This window comes from Coniosporium apollinis (genome assembly GCF_000281105.1).
Source record: "Coniosporium apollinis CBS 100218 chromosome Unknown supercont1.14, whole genome shotgun sequence".
NCBI classification, from domain to species: domain Eukaryota; kingdom Fungi; phylum Ascomycota; class Dothideomycetes; genus Coniosporium; species Coniosporium apollinis.
The window spans coordinates 485,481-504,437 of record NW_006913276.1 but is presented as its reverse complement, the minus strand read 5'-3'; the positions used below and the strand labels follow the sequence as shown (position 1 = coordinate 504,437).

General features: G+C 55.2%; 10 protein-coding genes across 10 annotated transcripts; 5 read left to right on the top strand and 5 right to left on the bottom strand.

Moving 5' to 3' along the window:
* Positions 1–78: 78 nt before the first annotated feature.
* Positions 79–1,581, top strand: W97_03558 (uncharacterized protein; the record flags this gene model as incomplete). The annotated part of the gene is made up of 1 exon (XM_007781454.1): positions 79–1,581. One exon carries the CDS (start codon positions 79–81, stop codon positions 1,579–1,581), a length of 1,503 nt encoding a protein of 500 aa, XP_007779644.1.
* A 1,052-nt stretch (positions 1,582–2,633) lies between these two features.
* W97_03557 (uncharacterized protein) lies at positions 2,634–3,635 on the top strand (the record flags this gene model as incomplete). Its single annotated transcript, XM_007781453.1, has 1 exon — positions 2,634–3,635. One exon carries the CDS (start codon positions 2,634–2,636, stop codon positions 3,633–3,635), a length of 1,002 nt encoding a protein of 333 aa, XP_007779643.1.
* A 1,425-nt stretch (positions 3,636–5,060) lies between these two features.
* On the bottom strand, positions 5,061–5,751 carry W97_03556 (golgi apparatus membrane protein tvp-23; the record flags this gene model as incomplete). Its single annotated transcript, XM_007781452.1, has 3 exons — positions 5,061–5,219; positions 5,279–5,604; positions 5,667–5,751. The coding sequence occupies 3 exons, from the start codon at positions 5,749–5,751 to the stop codon at positions 5,061–5,063; spliced, it is 570 nt and encodes a 189-aa protein (XP_007779642.1).
* A 319-nt stretch (positions 5,752–6,070) lies between these two features.
* On the top strand, positions 6,071–7,157 carry W97_03555 (citrate lyase subunit beta-like protein; the record flags this gene model as incomplete). Its single annotated transcript, XM_007781451.1, has 3 exons — positions 6,071–6,107; positions 6,160–6,380; positions 6,450–7,157. 3 exons carry the CDS (start codon positions 6,071–6,073, stop codon positions 7,155–7,157), a joined length of 966 nt encoding a protein of 321 aa, XP_007779641.1.
* Positions 7,158–8,396: 1,239 nt separating this feature from the next.
* W97_03554 (uncharacterized protein) lies at positions 8,397–9,375 on the bottom strand (the record flags this gene model as incomplete). The annotated part of the gene is made up of 5 exons (XM_007781450.1): positions 8,397–8,528; positions 8,581–8,856; positions 8,911–9,075; positions 9,128–9,215; positions 9,272–9,375. The coding sequence occupies 5 exons, from the start codon at positions 9,373–9,375 to the stop codon at positions 8,397–8,399; spliced, it is 765 nt and encodes a 254-aa protein (XP_007779640.1).
* Positions 9,376–9,910: 535 nt separating this feature from the next.
* On the top strand, positions 9,911–11,399 carry W97_03553 (uncharacterized protein; the record flags this gene model as incomplete). Its single annotated transcript, XM_007781449.1, has 2 exons — positions 9,911–10,235; positions 10,297–11,399. The coding sequence occupies 2 exons, from the start codon at positions 9,911–9,913 to the stop codon at positions 11,397–11,399; spliced, it is 1,428 nt and encodes a 475-aa protein (XP_007779639.1).
* Positions 11,400–13,049: 1,650 nt separating this feature from the next.
* W97_03552 (uncharacterized protein) lies at positions 13,050–13,398 on the bottom strand (the record flags this gene model as incomplete). Its single annotated transcript, XM_007781448.1, has 2 exons — positions 13,050–13,280; positions 13,351–13,398. The coding sequence occupies 2 exons, from the start codon at positions 13,396–13,398 to the stop codon at positions 13,050–13,052; spliced, it is 279 nt and encodes a 92-aa protein (XP_007779638.1).
* A 227-nt stretch (positions 13,399–13,625) lies between these two features.
* W97_03551 (uncharacterized protein) lies at positions 13,626–14,634 on the top strand (the record flags this gene model as incomplete). Its single annotated transcript, XM_007781447.1, has 4 exons — positions 13,626–13,772; positions 13,820–13,845; positions 13,905–14,113; positions 14,207–14,634. The coding sequence occupies 4 exons, from the start codon at positions 13,626–13,628 to the stop codon at positions 14,632–14,634; spliced, it is 810 nt and encodes a 269-aa protein (XP_007779637.1).
* Positions 14,635–14,724: 90 nt separating this feature from the next.
* W97_03550 (uncharacterized protein) lies at positions 14,725–16,038 on the bottom strand (the record flags this gene model as incomplete). The annotated part of the gene is made up of 2 exons (XM_007781446.1): positions 14,725–15,130; positions 15,266–16,038. 2 exons carry the CDS (start codon positions 16,036–16,038, stop codon positions 14,725–14,727), a joined length of 1,179 nt encoding a protein of 392 aa, XP_007779636.1.
* Positions 16,039–17,085: 1,047 nt separating this feature from the next.
* Positions 17,086–18,477, bottom strand: W97_03549 (ATP-dependent RNA helicase eIF4A; the record flags this gene model as incomplete). Its single annotated transcript, XM_007781445.1, has 4 exons — positions 17,086–17,096; positions 17,158–18,159; positions 18,216–18,359; positions 18,441–18,477. The coding sequence occupies 4 exons, from the start codon at positions 18,475–18,477 to the stop codon at positions 17,086–17,088; spliced, it is 1,194 nt and encodes a 397-aa protein (XP_007779635.1).
* Positions 18,478–18,957: the final 480 nt, after the last annotated feature.

Genomic DNA, 18,957 nt, shown 5'->3' with positions numbered 1-18,957 from the left:
GGCCTCTCCTGAACTTTTTGTTCCCACAGCCAAACGTCCCGTTCATCTCCATCAACTTTCCCGGTTCCTTAATGCCGCATGCCCTGTCCAGGCGCATTCGCGCACAGGAGTGGCTTCAGTCACCGCCTTTCTAGGGTGCCTCTCGTCCCAAGATACTCTGGAACGCCCCGCTGCCTACATCATGGCAAGCCGTCGCAGGCACAATTCGCGATCCGCAGAGTCCCACATAACCTGAAACTTGAATCAACCGAAGACAAACGGCAGATAGCAGCCAAGGCAATACAGGAACGCATCACCAGGCTCCAGCACACAAGCACCGATGTCGACTCCCTCAACCGGCTCTCCCTTACCGGGCTGGCCCTGCTCCCAGCGGATTACCACAACCCATACTACTTCGAGACATGGATCAAGAAGCTGGCCGCGCTGAAGTCGCCGGATTCCGCTTCTCAGGTACTCGAAATTATGTACGAGCGCGGCATCCAACCAAACGTCCGGCAGCTTAACGCGCTCATCGGAGCCTGGTTTCGCGTCAAAGGCGAAGAAGACAGCATAAAGGCTGAGCGCATCGCCCGCGCGATGATATACAGAAGAGCGGCGTTGTCACGTCGACGGGATGGTGATGAGGACACAAGACCAGCGCTGCTGGCTCTGCCTTCGCTACCCATGAAGACCGAGGAGGGAAAATACATTCAGCGCTTCCTCCGTCGGACTCTTCCGCCAGCCTCCCCACGCACGTACCTGTACCTCATCAAGTTCTGCCTCAAGCGCGGAAGGTGGAGAGAGGTCGCCAGGTATCGCAGGCTATTGTTACGTGCGGGCTTCCCGATATCCACCAAGCTGTCCAACAGCCTCGTCTTCGCCGAGATGTACAACAAGCGCTACAAGCGCGCCTGGATCAAGTACCGTAACATGGCTGCTCCCAACCGACATCCGGCTGTGGAGCCGCCCGATCTCTTCACCCACACCATGTTGTGGCAGTGCTGCAAATACTTTCTGGATACGACAAAGCCCAGTTTTATGGAAAGGTTTCCACCCCCACGACGCCTGATGCTGGAACTTCTCTCCTGGTTCCGCGGCCTCACGGGAAGGAGTCGACAGCGGGCTATACGCGATCTGCAACGGGAGCACGCGAAGGAGAAATTCTTTCCCCTCGTCGCGCAATGCTTTTCTCGTGCGAGCGATTTACCAGGCTTGCTCGTGGCTTTGTACATCATGGGCACTCACCTTGGTATAGCTCCAAGCAAAGGTATCGCCAACGTCGCAGTGGGAATGGTCGCTTATATTGGCCTGCCGTCGAGGACTCCCAAAATGCGGAGGATCACGCGGCAAACCGCTGTGTACAAGCAGCGGGTTACTAAGCTCGCCGCTGCACTGCAGGCGGAGCGGGACCGCAGAAAGCAGGTGGTGTATGATGTCGCTACGGGGGAGAACAAGGAGGTCGAAGCAGACCGAGTGGAGCTTGAAGCTGTGTCCGAGATCCTGCGGCTGGTGATGAGCAGGAAGGCTGATCCTACTACTGTACAAAGCGCCGTGGACCAGGCAAAAGCGGAGATGGGGCTTGGCGAACATCTCGATGGCTGAAAGGTGCATTGTCCATAGCTGTCACAAAGCTTTGCTAATACCACTCTTACATCTTCTGTCTTTGTAGACAAGCCCGATTTTCCAAGTCTTTTGAAGTGCCTCATGGCAAGCTTGTTCTTCGCTCCTCGGTCCGCAACTTCATTGGGCCTTACCTGAGCCAAAAATCCGCCTACAAACAAGAGTAGCCGAGAAGTCTCTTACCAGGTCTACCCGCTCTGTGCCTTGTGCCTTGCGCCTTGTGTGCTGCGCTTCTGTGGTCTTCCTACCCAACTGCGACAACACATACGGTTCGATTCCCGACGGCCTTACTGGCAACAACCCATGCGATATTGTTTTAGATCCGCGGAAAGCTTAGCCCGTCCATCCTTGCTAATTTTTAGCGATGGAGACGACCCGATATTCGTCTTGCTGTATCTTCTAGGGCCCTGGTCATTTTAGAAGGAAGAATCAAGGCCAATGTTAAGGTTCTTCTCACGATTGCTGGCTTCCTCCTCGGCAATGCTTCCTTCATCTATCATGTCAAACGGCCTCTTGTGGCAGTGGATGCAAGACTCCAGTTCAACAACGTAAATCTCTCTACGCATAAAATGGAGACATTGGCCCTCCAGCGATGCTAATTACCGTGACCCGGCACGAGTGAAAGCAGCTGTTGCTAAGAGTAGCGAGAAGAGAGAGTTGTTTACCTCCGACAAACAATCTTGGGGCGGCGGACTCGGCGGCCGAATGTCAGACCCCTTCTTGATGGAGCTTATTGCACCGGATTGTTTACCTCTTTGTTGTCTGGACACTGTACACATACAATTTTCACAACCGCGCCGCGGTATACTTTCACATTGTCCAAAACGGCAATTCCTGGCATGTCCCACTTTCACCCGGACGTAACTTCACAGCCATAATGGCGTCCAAGGCTCTTATATACTCGCTCCTCCGCCGATTCTAACCCAGTTGAAAGCATAACACATCGCGACATCGTCCTCGACCACCCAGGAACACTCGCCCTACACTCGCACACACATCATCCACGGAATCACAAAGCGACCAAACTCTTCGTCATGTACACAGCTGCCATAACGGAACTCATCCGATACGTTGGGGAACTCCTTGTAACCCTTGTCTTAGCCATCCTAATTGCGCTGACGGGAGTATTCTTCGTCTACAAGAACTTCGGACTCGCCTGCTTTAGCATCGGGATCGTGCTCTGTGTAGGTATATGGTGTTTGACCGTGCGACGCGTAAGGCGGCACGGCAGATACCCTCAACTTCTTGATGCACCCTTCGTCATTGGAGTCTGGATTGCTGAAGGTGTTGGAATCCTTGTCGAAGGTGTCAAAGTCCTCATTGAGTGGATCCACCAATACACTCGTCAGTTGTGGCTGCAGTTGAGGCTCGAGGTCGCGCCACCAGCCCCGTTCCGCCTACCAAACCTTCCGGCTGAGCTGCGAGACATGCTGTACCACCATGTCAGCAACAACATCACCGGCCGCTCCGAGAGATGGATTCTCGGAAGAGTCGAGTTTGAGGCACTGACGACTGCGGATATCAGCAAAACCTCCTCACAGATCCGCACTGAGTTCCTTGCCCAGGTCTTCCGTGATAGTCCGAACCTGTCGTTCATCTACCGCGGTTTTAGGGACTATCAGGCGCTGTACGGCTTGTTGAAGACGATCAAGCGATACAGCCGCCGAACGTTGCATCACGTGCACATTAGGATTTCTCCCGGTCAACACATCTTGCCGGACAACATATTTGGATCCGCGCTCGACGCCTTCATTCATGCGGGAGCGTCCTGCAACGTCGTATTCTGGTGGCCCAGTGGGTATGCTGACTTCTGCCGTATCACAGTTGAGAGGACACTTTCATTGCTGGAAGCCTTGAGCAGGAACGGGGTTCCAACAAGCACATGGCCAATCAGGGCGGTTGCCAATCGCTACGATGGCCACATGTACGTCACAGCCTCGACCGAGGCTGTGACGTTCAAGTGCATGTTTCGACGTTATGGTGAGAGAGGTCAGATCGGAGAGGAGGGAGCGTGGGAGTTCTTGCTTTGCGTATGAAATATTGGTACCTGAAAATTTCAGTCAGACCGCTCGCAACCACTATGGCAAAACATCGAAGAAACGCATGGAATTGGGAGGGACAGTTGTAGAATTTGGCACTATGACATAGCAGAAACAAGGCGAGGAAGCCCTTAGGCCGGCTCCTGACTTGGTACAGGCGCTCTAGAGAAAATAACATTCGTATAAAATCTCTCGTCCCAAATCTTGAAGATCAATGCACAGGACTGTAAAGTCTCGCAATCTCTTTGCTATCTTCCTATCGCGTGTGGATACTGTGACTACAAACTGGTAATTGCCCACCCAAACCTGGACCCACCAAAAAAAAGCGCGACAGCCTTGGATTCTGGAAATCCCGGCTGAAAACTTCCATATATGGCGGATGACTAGCAGTACAGAAATATATAACCACCGGCAACGGTCTCATCAGCTACTTCGTGTCCCTAAACACGATCCTTACGGCCTTATAGTTATCCACTACGCTAATTTTTGCACCTCGCGAACATACTGATGGCTCTTGTGATGGACCGGCAGTGAACGACAACAATAGATGCGACGAACCCCATGGCTCCAGTTTCACACTGTAGTTCCACGATCAATGATCCTTTTGCCCAGATCAGGCAATCAGTCCCGTTCGTAGGACAGCGCTGTGAGAACGAGACCACTCAACTGCGCACCAGCGTGCACGTCGTACCTGCGCGCGTCCGGCGGGTTTCCTTGAACCAGCACTATGCCACCGTCGCTTGCCAGAGCCGTCCGGCGTCGGTTTTTCTCAGCTTGCACCATTGTGCTGACGGCCGTTTTGTCCCGCATCGCCAATTTTCTCAACCTGCAGCAGGTCGCTGGCGACCGATCCGTTCCTCGTGCTCAACATCCTCGACCTTCGCTGGTGGACTGGTCTTCGTCAACGCCCGCAGCCATGTTGCTGTTGTCTTTCTTGAGCCGCTATCGCTGCGGCTGGCGTTGTTGGAGCGGTGCCGGCCCGTTGAGACAGTGCGACGTTCTACGATAAGACTTGTTTTGCCGTTTTAGGAAGCGTATTTGGGGAACAACTGAGATGCCAAAGAGTTACAAAGGAGCTGCACCACGACAAATTTGATGGTGTCAGTTACATTCAGCCAACGGCTGCAGCAAAGTTAGGTGCACCAGATTGGATGGATGAGATGTGTGAGTGGAAGGCAATTTGATAATTGGAGAGATACGCAACGGAAGGCGGCATTGAGAACACTTCCCACTGAACGAGCCCATGCAGACGGACGATGTGATCTTCAGGGGTCGTAGCCGGGTCTTGAACCACTTTGAGCAACTGGAAACCGGAACAGCCGCCGGTGTCTAAACACAGTAGATAAGGAAGGAAGATTTGATAGATTGGTAACGCATAATACAACTTCCAACGCCTTGATCTGCCCTGGGTGCCTGCCCCTACTACCTGAAGAGCCGGCTAACTAGCCCGCTCGCAACATTCCGTGCCAGCCCGCCAGAATAAATCGCGTTAGACGCGAGGTTAGTAGCCTGGCTGAACTTGTCGCACCTCGAGAAAGCCAGCGTGTTCGTGATCGTCAGGACCATCGCGATGACTGTGACCTGATCAGCGCTGTTCACCTACACCAATCCCTCCCACATCCCCTGTATAACTCACCAACAAGCGTCAACCAAATGAAATGCAACTTCACAATCGCCACGACCGCCAGCGCGACCCACAGCACAGGCTGCACATACAGCGCGAGCCAAAAGAACCTCTTATCCGTCATATTCTGGACCCTACTGCCCTCCTCCGCGCTCTCAAACACCCAATGGCTCTCCCCTGACCCCGTGTCGACTTCGTTCCACCATCTTAGCCCGACCAGGCGCCGGCCGGCGATGTTCTTCAGGTAGTAGAAGTCCGCAGCGAGCAGAAGGATCGTGATGATGAAGATGAGGACGTAGTTGGAGGTGAAGAGGAGGCCGAAGAGGTAGGTTAGGAGGGATGCTGTGGGGCGTGGGTGTTAGCTTTACGGTAGGCTTCTGGAAGATTGGGGGACCGAGGCTTACATGTCCGGAATGCGAGAAAGCAGAGCAGTGTGATGGGGTGGGCGCTGAGGCGCCAGCTCAGAGCGCCGGGTTGGGGATTTTCCATTGCGTTGACAGTGGAATGGTGAGCTCTTCGGAGCTTTTGTGCTGCGTTGAGGTGAGGCAGCTGTGGTCGTATCGCGGCTACGGTGTTGTTCCGCTCTGCAGGGGTGGACCTCCGCAGCGGGAGAGCGGGATGTTGGCTGTGGGGAAAGCTTCGAGAGCTTCAGCACCTCGGCCAGAGTTGCAGAGCCTCAATGCCGTTGTTGTGTCGCCTCTTCTGTTTGTGCATATACGAGTCCAGAGGCGATCGATATCCCCAGTAGTGGTCTGCCCTAACCATCTCACGCATTGTCTCAGATTGCTACTCTACGTTGTTAAACACAATGGCTGCGCCAATCATCCGGCGAGCGCTCCTTTATGGTAAATTCAGTAGATACTAAACGCATTGCAACATCCTGACGAAGCTAGGTAGTGCCTGGGTCCTCGAAGAAGATGCTCGACAAATCCCGCGGCCTGAATGTCGACTGCGTGGCCTACGATCTTGAAGACTCCGTAACGCCGGGCAAGAAAGCAGAAGCGCGGTCGAACCTGCGGCAATTGCTTGAACAGCCGCGTGTAGAGGGCATAAGGGAGCAAGCCGTGCGAATTAATTCTGTAGACAGTGGGCTGGCGCTTGATGACCTTACTGAAGTTGTACGTGGCCCGCTGTCCGCGAACACGAATTGATTGACGACGGTGCAATCTGCTGACACCGCACCCCAGCTCAAAGCCCCTAATCTTGACGCCCTCGTAATCCCCAAAGTAAACTCCGCCTCCGACCTGCACTTCATAACCGACGTAATCCGGCACACCCTTCCCCACCGACACCCCTCCACCGCCACGTCCTCGCCCAACACCCCACCCCCCCTCCGCCTAATCGCGCTCATCGAGTCCGCCCGCGCAATTGTCGACCTCGCCTCCATCTGCCGCGCCTCCCCCTACCTAAGCGGTCTAATCTTCGCCGCCGAAGACTTCGCCCTCGACCTTAGCATAACCCGTACACCCTCTCTCTCCGAGTTCCTCTACGCACGAAGCTCTATCGTAACCGCATGCCGCGCGCACGACCTTCCCTCCGCCATCGACCTCGTCTGCACCTCTTTCCGCGGAGACGAGGGCCTACGCGCTCTCGAGGAAGAGTGTCTAGGTGGGAAGCGGCTCGGCTTCAACGGCAAGCAGCTGATCCACCCGAGTCAGGTGGAGGTGTGCCAGCGGGCTTTTTCGCCGGGGGAGGAGGAGGCGAGTTGGGCGGTGCGGGTTGTGGTGGCGGATGAGAAGGCCGAGAAGCTGGGACGGGGCGCGTGGACGCTTGATGGGAAGATGATTGATGCGCCGGTTGTCGGTAAGGCGAGGGCGATTGTTAGGAAGGCTGAGTTGTGTGGGATGGATGTGGGGGCGTTGAGGGAGAAGTGGAAGGGGCAGGAGCCGGAGTGAGGGTGGTGGAACGGGGAGTGTGGAGAGGGCTGCGAACTAAAGTGTTTGAACGGATAGAGGCTTGGGCTCAGCTACGTGCTGAGATGCTACCCGCTTCTATCATGAGACCTGAAACACTGAGGGAAAGTTCAGCGTGTATTGCTGGGAGCTATCAACAACTGGTAGCTTGCATGACGTTCATGGAAACAAGATTATGGCAGCATATCGATGCCGCTTGGGTATCAACATGATGAGCGCATCAAAAGAACCATATTCCATTCGACAGCCACGACCGACTCACGATGGTGCATGGCTATCCGTCCGGCTCAGCCTCCGCTGGGCGATCAGCTTCTCCTTCAGTAGCGCCTCCCTCAAGACGTTGGCCATCTGTGGCTTGTTTGGGGGTTTCACCAGGTTCGTGGGAACACACGACTCTTCCGAGGGTACGGGATGAATTCGCTGCGTCAAGTATTAGTCAGGCCACGGCGCTCCCCAGGCAGATAAAAAAGGTAAGGTTGAGCGAATGCGTATGTATGTTTTGTGTGGTGAATTAGCTATGTTGTCGGGAACTTGCCATGTTACAGGGGAAATGAAGCCAACCCGCAATGCATGGCCATCCCAGTGAGTCATTCACATCCCTTCGCGTGATATCCAACCCGTAGGCTGACGAAGACGATAATCGATGCTCAAGATTGCTCACCCACCTCCTCAGGGCCGCGTGCCTCCGACTCCTTCCTTCCTCCAGGTGTGCCAGGCTCCGACGAAGTGTTCCTCCGGTGCTTGGCGCGAGAATCGTATCGCTCGACAGAAGGGCGTCGCTTGTGGTGACGCGGTGGCGAGCGGCCGTCGCTGTCGTCGCGGCTGTGACTGCGCTTACGTCCGCGATCTTTCGCGTAGCGATCCTTGCGAACATCAGCTCGTGTGTCTTTGGCGTCGTGATCTGAAAATGAAATGGATCTTCTGTTGAGAGAGTTCCTTGCGCCCTCGCGGCGAGGGCTCGGTGAGCGAGTGCGCGATTGGGACTTTGATGGTGAGTGGTGTCGGCGGTGTCGGGGTGCTCGGGATGCGGGTCGTGCGGGAGAGGATGAGGAACGATCTCTGCGAGTGTGGCGTCGTCTAGGCGATCGTGAGTGAGGCTTCTGAACCAAAGTAGAGGACCTATCGCGGTCAGCGTCTCGAGCTACGGGTCTGTCTCGTCGCCCGTCTCGATCCCGGGTCCCGGCTCTGTCTCTGTCTCTGTTTGTTCTCGGTGGCGGTGATCTATGTCGGCTGCGTGAGCGCGACGCGCTGGGCGATCGACGACGGCGTTGTGGGGGAGGCGAACGAGATCTCGAGGGAGTCGGGGACCTGCGGCGTGAGCGCCGAGGTGGAGTAGGCGATGTAGACCTCGGCCTAGATGAACTTAAGCGTGAGGATCTTAACGGAGAAGGCGACCGCGGTCGACGCCTGTCATCTCGCCTGCTACCAGAAGGGACGTAAGTATCCACGTCGCGCCTTGAAGGCGGCTCGCGGAAATTGTCGGGACTACGTCGCCTTGTCGGAGGAGATCTTGAATCTCGGCGCGGTCCTCGATTGAAGTCTCTATCTCCTCGGTATGATCCGCGTCCTCTGCCACGGTCCCGGCCCCGGTCTGCCCGTTCTCTCTGGCGGATGCTCTCAATGTCTCTGTCTCGTGCTTTGTCCTGCTCTCGGCGTCGGCGCACCTCGGCGGCAGCCTTGTCTGCCTCGATCTGCAAGTGTCAGCTGGAATTAGGTGTCGTATCCCATGTACTACCTTCTCCTGTATCAACTCGAGCTTCTTCGCTTCGAGCAGCTCCTTCGGTACACCTTGTGGGTTGGACTGTGCGCTCAGACAGAGATTCCATAGTTCTTTGCAAAACGCCGCCGTATCCTTCTCAAGGAATCCAGTGAGTTGGATCTGTATGTTCTTGATGTTGGGCTGGTAGACAATCAGCCATGTCTCTAGATCTACCTGGTGCAGCAACGCCTACAGAATTGTCCGCCACGAGAAGATTGAAGCACATCTCTGTGACGACGTCGTCACCTGGTAGAATCTCTGAGATCTTGCCAGCGATCCATCTAATTAGAGAATCAGTGAGGCAGGCGCACATGGGCAAGACTGAGCGGGACTTCACTTTTTCATAACCTCGACGTTGATCTTGCGGATGTCGACCTTCTGATTGAACTCAGGCGGGAACTTGGTAGACCGGAGCAGCTTCTGATCAACCGATGAAGCCATGGTGAGCTCTGCGACGGGGGGTGTGTGGGTGTTTGGATGGAAATTGATGGAGGTGAAGCTGCGACGGAAAGTGAAGCGCGGCTGCCAAGACAGGTCGTCATTGGCAGTGGCGGTGCCTCTGTGGCTGGAGCTCCGAATCGCCGCTGCTCTTCTCCGACAACCCCTGGACATATGGCATAGGACCTCAGCGTGACTTCTTCAATCGAGCATGCGCCCGGGCTTGGATATCATGTCAACCCGATGCAGGTATTAGACCAAGCAGGCAAGTACGTAGGTAAAGGAAAGGGATGCAGGCGTGCGGGCCGCTCTTGCAAACCGCAATGATAGCTCTGCTCTCCTTCCTTCGAACCATGTCCTTCTCGAAGCAAGAGGCACCTCGAATGCCTCCTTAATGTCTCCTTAAAGTCTTGATCTCCTGTCTTTCTGGCTTCTGTTTTCATTCACAGTCTTTACATCCCATTGCCAGGCGCTCTGTTTTACCCGTATCAAACCTTCACCGCATCACATCCCGCTATCCTTACAGCCAGGCACACCAATGGCCGACCAACCCGCAGACACACGCAAGGCTGCGGAGGCAGAGCCCGGTTTGTTCGTCTTCTCAGAAAGCGCGCCTATTGCTCATATCCCGCCAGAAGTTCCCACCGAGGCCAAGACCACAACGGACGCTCCACCAGCGTCTGACCCACAACCAGCACCTGCATCCGACCCTAAGGTCGAACCTGAAGCCAAGCCTGAAGCCAAGCCTGAAGCCAAGCCTGAAGCGGAGCCCGAAGAGGGACCTGAAGGCGAGCTCGAAGACGAACCTGAGGATGAGCCTGCGGCCACTCCGAAACCTGCGCCAGAACCAGCCAAGGAGCCAGGTATACCGCTCTTATCATCTGAACGCTCGCTTCTCAAAGCTAATCGCGTCATCATCCGCAGAAGCCCCCGCAGAGAACCTGCCAGAAGAGCAGCTCGTCGTTACTACCTCCGAAGGCACGCCAATCGTCGCCGTTACAGAGCCGACTAAGCCACAAGACGCACCTGTCCCGCCGAAAGAGACAACGGAGCTAGTCATCGTGCCCAACTCCCCACTTGTGCCGGAAGACTCGGCTAGTGACACAACTCCTGAGGATACGCCAGTCGCGGAAACGCCGCCACTGCCTGAGACTGCACCAGAGCCAGTTTCCGAGGTTCCAGCTGCCATCATAGAAGAAGCTCAAGAGTCCCGGCGGTCGTCAATAGCCTCGTCCGTTGCTTCGTCTGTTAGTGAGGCTGCCAAACAGGAAGAAGCGGCCGCACCGCCCGAACCCGCACCGGAGCCGGCTCCTGAGGTTCCATCTGCCGTCGCCGGAGAAGCTCAGGAGTCTAGACGATCATCAGTGGCCTCATCCGCGGCTTCATCTGTCAGTGAAGTCGCCAAACCGGAAGAAGCCCCCGCACCACCTCGAACAATGACGGAAATGATTAAGGCGGCGCCTGTTGCCATGGTCGAGGCGATCAAAGGACCTAAAGAGACATCCGCTGCTTCCTCCGCATCCTCGTCTCCCGCTCTGAAGCCAACAGCAGCAGAAGAACCACCTGTCGTGCCAGCCTTGGCCGAGGAAGCCCACCAGTCGAGGAAGTCATCTGTGGCGTCCTCGATAGCCTCATCCGCCTCTTCTACCGCGCCTCCGAAGCCAGTTGTCATCGAAGAACTGCCCGTGATAGCAGATCCCATTACTGCCATCATGCAGGACCAGCTGCCGGCTCTGCAGGATACTCCCAAGCCTGTGACCCGCGCTCCGACAGTTGCACCACCGCCAACTCCGGTGGGGCCTTCGCTATGGAGCACGAGTGTCTCCTCCGTACCAGCTGTGACCGTCCTTGAAACGGTACCAATGGTGGCAGTGCCTGCACCGGCCGGACCTGTTGGACGGAAGCGTGATAAGGTAAGGGAGAAAGTCGTGAAGATGCCGGTGCTGCGGGCGGTGCTTGGCAGTGAGATCGCCAAAGAGTTCGGTCCCGGTATCCGTGCTGCGTTGGGAATGAGTGCTAGGGGTTGAGGCCGATCTCCTTTGAGCATTGTGGTCGGCTGTTTACTTGAGAGTCTCTGGTTTCTGTCCTTACTCTTCTCCAGTACCCTAGTTTCGATATGAAAAGTTCTATTCTTCATGACCGCCGCTGCTCCCTTTCGTATGTGATTGAAGAGCACATTGCCGTACATGATGCTTCTTGTCTCAAGTCACGAGGTTACTGATCAGCCGTGATGATGATAAGCTTGATCAGTTTTCACACCCAGCAGTCATTCTACGACAACATACCGGTTGCCGCATACGGAAGTGGAAAGAATTTCCGTGGAGACGACTGTGTGAATCTGGAGGCGTGAGCGGCCTCACAGAGCCTCCGGTGCCCCAAGACCCTTCCGGATCCTTGACGCGGCTACCTTCGCATACACGATGCAGCTTCTCGCCTCGCTGATTGAGCCACCACGTTGAACGAGTATCACTCCGTTGACTCCGCAAAAGTTCGGATTCTGAGAGCGCCGGATCATAGCGGACCTCATGAGTCTGGCGTAGACCCTAGATTTCGCAGCGGGCTGCCAGATGTTGCCATGCAGGCCTTGGTCCGCTCTGGTGAGAACATCAGGTAGAACAGACACCACTTCGTCAACGTCGCGCAGATCTCAAAATTGACGGCGCTGGGTCGTAGCGGACCTCGTAAGTCCCATGCAGATCTTCGAATCTCCAATTTCCATCGCTGTTCGCAGCGTTCTGCCATCCAGGTGCGCTGACTGTGTAGACTTCATGCAGTCGTTCTACGACAATCCTGTCATTGCCTAATCCGGCAGCAGCCTGGATTCGTAGAACGACAATGTGAAAACATCCACACCTGTAGGCAAGATGATCTGCACCACGACAGAAAGCACTATGCGACCGTGGTGACTCTGTGCTCTGCCGTGTCCATACGAGTGTACGAAGCGCTTCCCATGGCTCCTTCTTGGCCTTCTTGATCTTGCATCTTACCTCCTCTCGTATACTTTAGTCGCACTTACGACATCTGGTCCAAAAGGGTTCCGTCAACGGTATAGGTACGTCAATCGCTTCTTCCGCTTCTCAGCATACTCGGAGTATATTTCTATCGCAAAGATCATAAACTCATGGCTTGGAGAGGCATTCTATTAGTTCACCCAGATCATGTCCTAGTAACATGGCAATATACGTATAGCTAAGTGTGCTTCGCAATATTCGGAAAACATCTGTCTTCTGCGCACTGTCGACCCGTTCAGTGCGGAACAAATAACGACGCCGGGTAAGATATCTCAGCCGAATGGCGATGTTGAGGGTAGTTACGGCTTCCTCATCTTACACAAGAGTATCTGGCGTTCCATCCTCAGGGCCCATGCGGACCGTTATTCTTTACAAAAATCAGGAGCCGATATCCTATCGGCTCGCCTCCTGCAAGACGTGTTCCATCTCACTGTATCAGCATCTCTCCAAGGTTCCGCCGGATAGGAGAACAGCAGACTAGCGGTCTGGCTCTTTCCAACACTTCCTCCTTCTCATGATCCTTCTGCTAATTTTCTGCCTTGACCTGGTAGCCCTGTTGTCCGGAACTGCCCATTCCCATGCTTGTTCCAGCAACTCCACACGCGTCTTCCCCGTCGGAATCAAGGCCATATACCCCCAAAGCCCCAGCTACCCACGCTACCCCCCTCACCCAACCGCCCTCCTAACCGCCTCCCTCGCCTCCATGAGCCCCCTGTCCACCGCCCCGCCCGTATGCGCGACCTTGACCTTGTAGTGCAACTCCACCAGATCCTTCGCGCGTGCTAGGTCAGGGTCGTCTTCGGCGAGTGCGTCGGGCTGTTCTGGCGTCTGGGATGCTTGGGTTGAGGTGGTGGTAGAGGGGCGCGCGGAGACGAGAGCGAGGGCGGCGGTTGGGTCCTGAGGGGTGTGAGCTGAGTGTGTAGGGCGTGAGATTGGCGAGAAGGGGGATGGAAGGGGAGGCACGTACGCAGACGCGGAGGGAGGTCAGGTCTGAGAGGATTTCGGCTGTTCTCATCATGGAGTCTGACAGCTTGGTCTTGCTAAAATAGCTTTGCTGGTACGGGACACAGATGGCTGATTGTATACAAAGCTCTGTTGCGCTGCTTTAGTGAAGCTCGAATATCGAGATAAACAAGCGTCATGCCCTCGCCCAGCTTTCCACCGATGTCCGATACCGGCGCTTCAACAAGCCGATGTTTTCCGAACAGCTGCATCCCCATCCGCCTTGCAACAGCCAGCAAGATGGAGCAGCAGCGCCATATATTTGAGCCATTGAGCAGAAATTCACTGCTGAAACAGCTGCAATGGCATCCGCAGCGTCTGTACGCGCGAATTGTAGGAAGGTATGGCACCCTCCGACGACCAACCTTCAAGCCCAACCCCATCACTGTATACGTGCGCGATACAGACCCGAGCGTAGCTAACACGTCTTACAGGTGATGTGCATAGGTCGAAACTACGCGTAAGCCCTCCTTCCTCCCGCTCTCCGACCGTACCGTCCCTGACCCGCCAGCTCAACAGCGACCATATCAAAGAGCTCAACAATCAGCGCCCCAAACAGCCCTTCTTCTTCCTCAAGCCTCCGACCTCGATCCTGCTGCCCAATGAAGGACCCGTACTGCGGCCACGAGGCGTCACAATGCACTACGAGATCGAGCTAGGGTTGGTGATGGGCAAGACCGTCAAGGACATGCATGAAGAGGATAAATCGTGGATGGACGCCATTGATTGTTAGTAGCTATCCCAGCCATCTACAGCGCCATGGCAACGTCCTCTCAGCCAGAGAAGGGAGGCAGAGCGCAGCTAACAGCACGGAAACCCAGCCTACATCCTCGCCATCGACATGACAGCCCGCAACGTGCAAGACGAAGCCAAGCGCAAAGGCCTCCCCTGGAGCATCGCCAAGGGCTTCGACACCTTCCTGCCCATCTCCTCCCCAATCTCCAAGACCCAGCTCCCGGACCCACACAACGCGCATCTGTGGCTCTCCGTGAATGACCAGGTCCAGCAAGCAGACAGCACCGAGTTGATGCTGTTCCGGATCCCGAGACAGCTGTCGGAGATCAGCAAGGTCATGACGCTGGAAGCGGGGGATATTGTGTTAACGGGGACGCCGAAGGGGGTCGGACCTGTCGGGACAGGGGATGTGATGAGGGCGGGGATGAAGGTTGATGGGAGGGAGGTGAAGGAGGCGAACATGGAGGTGGCCGTTGTGGATAGGGAGGGTTTGTATGAGTTTAAGGAGACGTAGGTGACTGAGCGAGAGCGAAGTCTGCGAGTTAAGGGTTCGGCTGTGTTGGAAAGCTACGGTGCGTATCAGCGATTACCGCTAGGATACTTTTCAGATGTCATGCAGCTGAATGATCTGTCTCCTCTTCTTCTGTGGATGATTATGTGGAGGCTTCGCATTGGTTGCTGCTGAAACTTGAGGTTCGTGTTGTTGATCGTTGGCCAGCTTCGGCGCGACTGGTTTCAGTGCCGGCTCCAGAGTCTTGATTACGCTTCGTGTCTCTTTGACTTCCCCAGTCAATGCAGCCTTCCTCTTCTTCCGCGAGTTTGCTAGATCTGCTGGTTCTTTCATGATACTAGGTACGCCTGTTCCCATGTTTGGACTATGACCACGTGCAGCCCGCAAAAGTCTGTTGGCTAGTATCTCACTACGCGGCGCTGCGCGGGATGACCGCCGGAGCACAGCATATGTTTGAGGCTGAGATGTCTGCAACTGGAGTGGCCGCACTGCTGGATGGCTACATGGTGGTCAGTAAGCGCATAAGGTGAGAGAAAGTGGCCAGAAAGTGTGTTCCGTGTTGAGATCAGAAAGCGAATGACCGCTGATGACCCAAAAGGCATAAACGGGTCAACAAGGGGGCCCGGGGACTTACCTGCGAAGCTGTCGGCTAACGAGAGGACTTCGAGCCACCTGTACGTTGGGGGAAGTGACTAGAGGAGTCTCCATTTGCGTTGTCCCAGTAGAGATACTGTTCACTGCTCTCTGTCGCGGTGGAATGTGGTTCCTTGGAGTCCTCGCTGACTCGAGCTTCTTCTGTATTTGCTGGGTCTTCGTACTAAGCTCGTGATTCAAGCTCTCGAGCGCCTTGATCTTCTGAAGAAGAGCGGCGATCTTGGTATTGTCCTCGTTCCTGCGAGACTCGAAGGCGTCCAGTCGTCGGCTCAAAACTTTGTCGACCGGATCGGTCTTGCGGACGAGCCTGTCAGCAGCCTTCGTTTCGGCCTCTCGCGCAACTTCGAGTTGTACGAGTCTTTTCAAAACATCATCGTCCCTACGCTTCGCCTCTTTCTCCTCCATCTCACGCCTCTTCATCTCAGCATCAAGTAACCCGATCTTTCTGGACAAGCTCTGCAGCTTGTCATCACCCTTCCTAGCCTGCGCCTGCCGTTCTTCGTCGAGCTTCGTGATCCACTGCCTGACATCATCGTCATCCTCTTCAATCGCAGCAATACGCGCAGCCATGTCAGCGACACGCGTCACAGTCTCCCTTGCCGCCGCAGTAGTAGCTTCAGCCTCTTCCATCCGGGCCACAACAGCTTTGCTCATAGCCTCGAGCGCCTTCATGCGCTCTAGCAGATGCGCGTGTTCCTTCTTGAGTTGATGCGCCCAGAGTAGGGACGTCGGACTTGCGGGTCTCTGCACCATGTTGATTGAGTCTCCACGCGTCGCGTGAAGGGGTTTCGAGGGCGCGTCCTTCTGTTGAGCTAGGCCAGTCCGGTGGTTGAGGTTCAGCTGCGAGAGCTCTGAGGTACGCGACGTAGAGACAGATGTAGTGGAAAGTGACGCGTATGCGTTCAACCCAGGTGAGGAGGATCCCCCAGACAGAGAAGACGCGCTGAGATGCAAGGTAGACGCGTTCGAAGCGGTTGCCAAGACTGGGTTGGATGTTGGATAGAGGTAGCCGGATAACACGAGAGAGCGGAACGAATAGACAACAGAGAAGCGTGCGCGCCGCGTGTATAGGCAATGTCACTAACCAGCGTCTACAGTCTCCGTTGCGTAGAGGAGAGAGCAAGATAAGGACAACGCATAGATCTGAAAGGCACAGATGCGTGTCGAAGCGCATCACCACACCCGCTTGATGGTTGTGGTTAGCGAGAATGACTGAATGGCCATGCGGTGGATACTTCTCACAGCACTCAAGCAGACCTTGGGTTTCGAGAGATTGAGGGTTCAGTGCGAAAGTGTCCAAAGTGGTGAAGATCAACCTGTGGTTGCAGGAGAGTGACGATGTCGAAGTAGGCGAGCAAGTCCGCGTCAACCACGCGGCTATCTGTTTTATACGAAACATAGATTGTTGCAAACGTCACCATTCACATGAGGAACAGAAGTATGTGAAATCGTCTATTAGGCGGTACGAAACCATCGAGCCCATCCTTGGCAAGTCTAGCCGTAGAGTCATCTACGTCTATGCCAGGATAACCAAAGGAAAAGCGATTCCTACGTACAGACAGCAGCCATTGCAAGGAAAGCAAGACCCCTAAAACGCAGAGCAAATCAACTGCGACCCTTCCCGATCTAAACAACATACGTTCAAGTGAATGCATGTCGCGAAACTATGACAGACGCCGAGATGCAAGACCCCAAAGGTCCTAGATCTCCGCTTTTGACTGCGTGAATACCACGCTATGCAGTACTAGGACAACCCTGCTCCACTTCGCAAGGCGATCCTCCAGTCGAAGAAAGAATAGATTAAATGAGATCTAAAACGATACGTTAGCAGCTGCGGCTTGAAGAGAGTATATAAGCGGAGGTAAGACCTACCGGCTACGTTCATAGGCATCTCCTCAATCTGAGTGCTGTAGAACTGCTCAATCTCTCTCATCATTCGTACATCGTCAGCCGTAACAAAGTTGATGGCAACACCCTTCCGGCCAAAGCGGCCGCCGCGACCGATGCGGTGGATGTAGTTCTCGCGGTTCGCCGGAAGGTCGTAGTTAATGACAAGGGACACCTGCTGGACGTCGATACCACGGGCAAGGAGATCCGTGGCGATGAGGACACGGGACGAGCCGGAGCGGAACTCCTTCATGATGACGTCGCGCTGGGCCTGGTCCATGTCGCCGTGCATGGCCGACACGGTGAAGTCGCGGGCAGTGAGCTTGTCGGTGAGCCAGTCGACCTTTCTCCGGGTATTGCAGAAGATAACGGCTTGGGTGATGGTGACGGTCTCGTACAAGTCAGAAAGCGTGTCCAGCTTCCAGTCTTCCTTCTCGACAGCAATATAGAACTGCTTGATGCCTTCAAGGGTGAGCTCGGCCTTCTTGACGAGGATACGGACTGGGTCACGCATGAACTTGGTGGTGACCTCGAGAACGTCCTGCGGCATGGTGGCCGAAAGGAGAACAACCTGGGTGGACTGCGGCAGAAGCTGGAAGATGTCGTAAATCTGCTCCGTGAAACCGCGAGAAAGCATCTCATCGGCCTCATCAAGGACAAACATCTTCATGTTGTCGGTCTTGAGGACACGGCGCTGGATCATGTCGTGAACACGGCCAGGGGTGCCAACAACGACCTGGGGACCCTCCTGAAGAGCCTTCATGTCGTCGCGGACGCTGGTGCCGCCAATGCAGGCATGGCACTCAACATTCATGAAGTCGCCAATGGCGACCACGACCTTCTGGATCTGCTGTGCCAGCTCACGGGTGGGGGCAAGGATGAGAGCCTGGCAGGCCTTGAGGTTCTGATCGATCTTCTGGAGGACGGAGATGGAGAAGGTGGCAGTCTTGCCGGTGCCGGACTGGGCCTGGGCAATCACGTCGGAGCCTGCACATTCATGTCAGGGAGGCCGTCGAAGATGTTGGCCGAGAAGATATACATACCCTTGATGACCGGCATGATGGCGCGCTGCTGGATGGCAGACGGGCGCTCGAAACCGTAGGCGTAGACACCACGAAGCAGCTCGGGCTTCAGGTTCATCGAATCGAAGGAGTCGGTGATCTCGTCATAGTTGGACTCGATTTGGCCTGAACGGTGGCGCGAGTTAGCACGAGCGTTGAAAAAGACAGGAGAGCTGTCGCGACAGAGATGATGGACTGGTAACTCACTCTCAGGAACCTCCTCGAGACCTTTTGCGTCAGCCATGATTGCGACTAAGGCGGAGTGATCACAGGCGCTCGCGCTGTGACCGTTGAATTCACTTGGTGGGGGTAAAGCGGCGGTCTTGGATGGACGCCGCTGAGTGTGTAAGCTGGAAGTTGTGCTGAAACTAGATTCCTGACTCTCTGGTGTGAGAGTGGCGCGGATATCTAGTGGTTGAAGTCTTGTGTCTGTGGTTCGGTGGTTGGATCAAGAGTTGATGGGTGCGGGCAGAGTTTTGTAGGAGAAAGTTTCGAAAGTTTTCTGCGGCGTTGGTGTTTAGGTAAGCGAGGAAAATTGGGCACTAGTGAAAGATTCCATGCTGCAGCAAACTCTGGGTGAATCGACCTTCCACGCCTCTCCATCGAGTGAGTCGCCTTGTGAGTCGCCTTGCTGGTGCAGTCTGCTCGTACGCAGTCGCCACTCCGCTGACTCTAGACTCGGCGAAGAGGCTGTGTTGCGCCCACCGCCCGGCACGGGTCATCG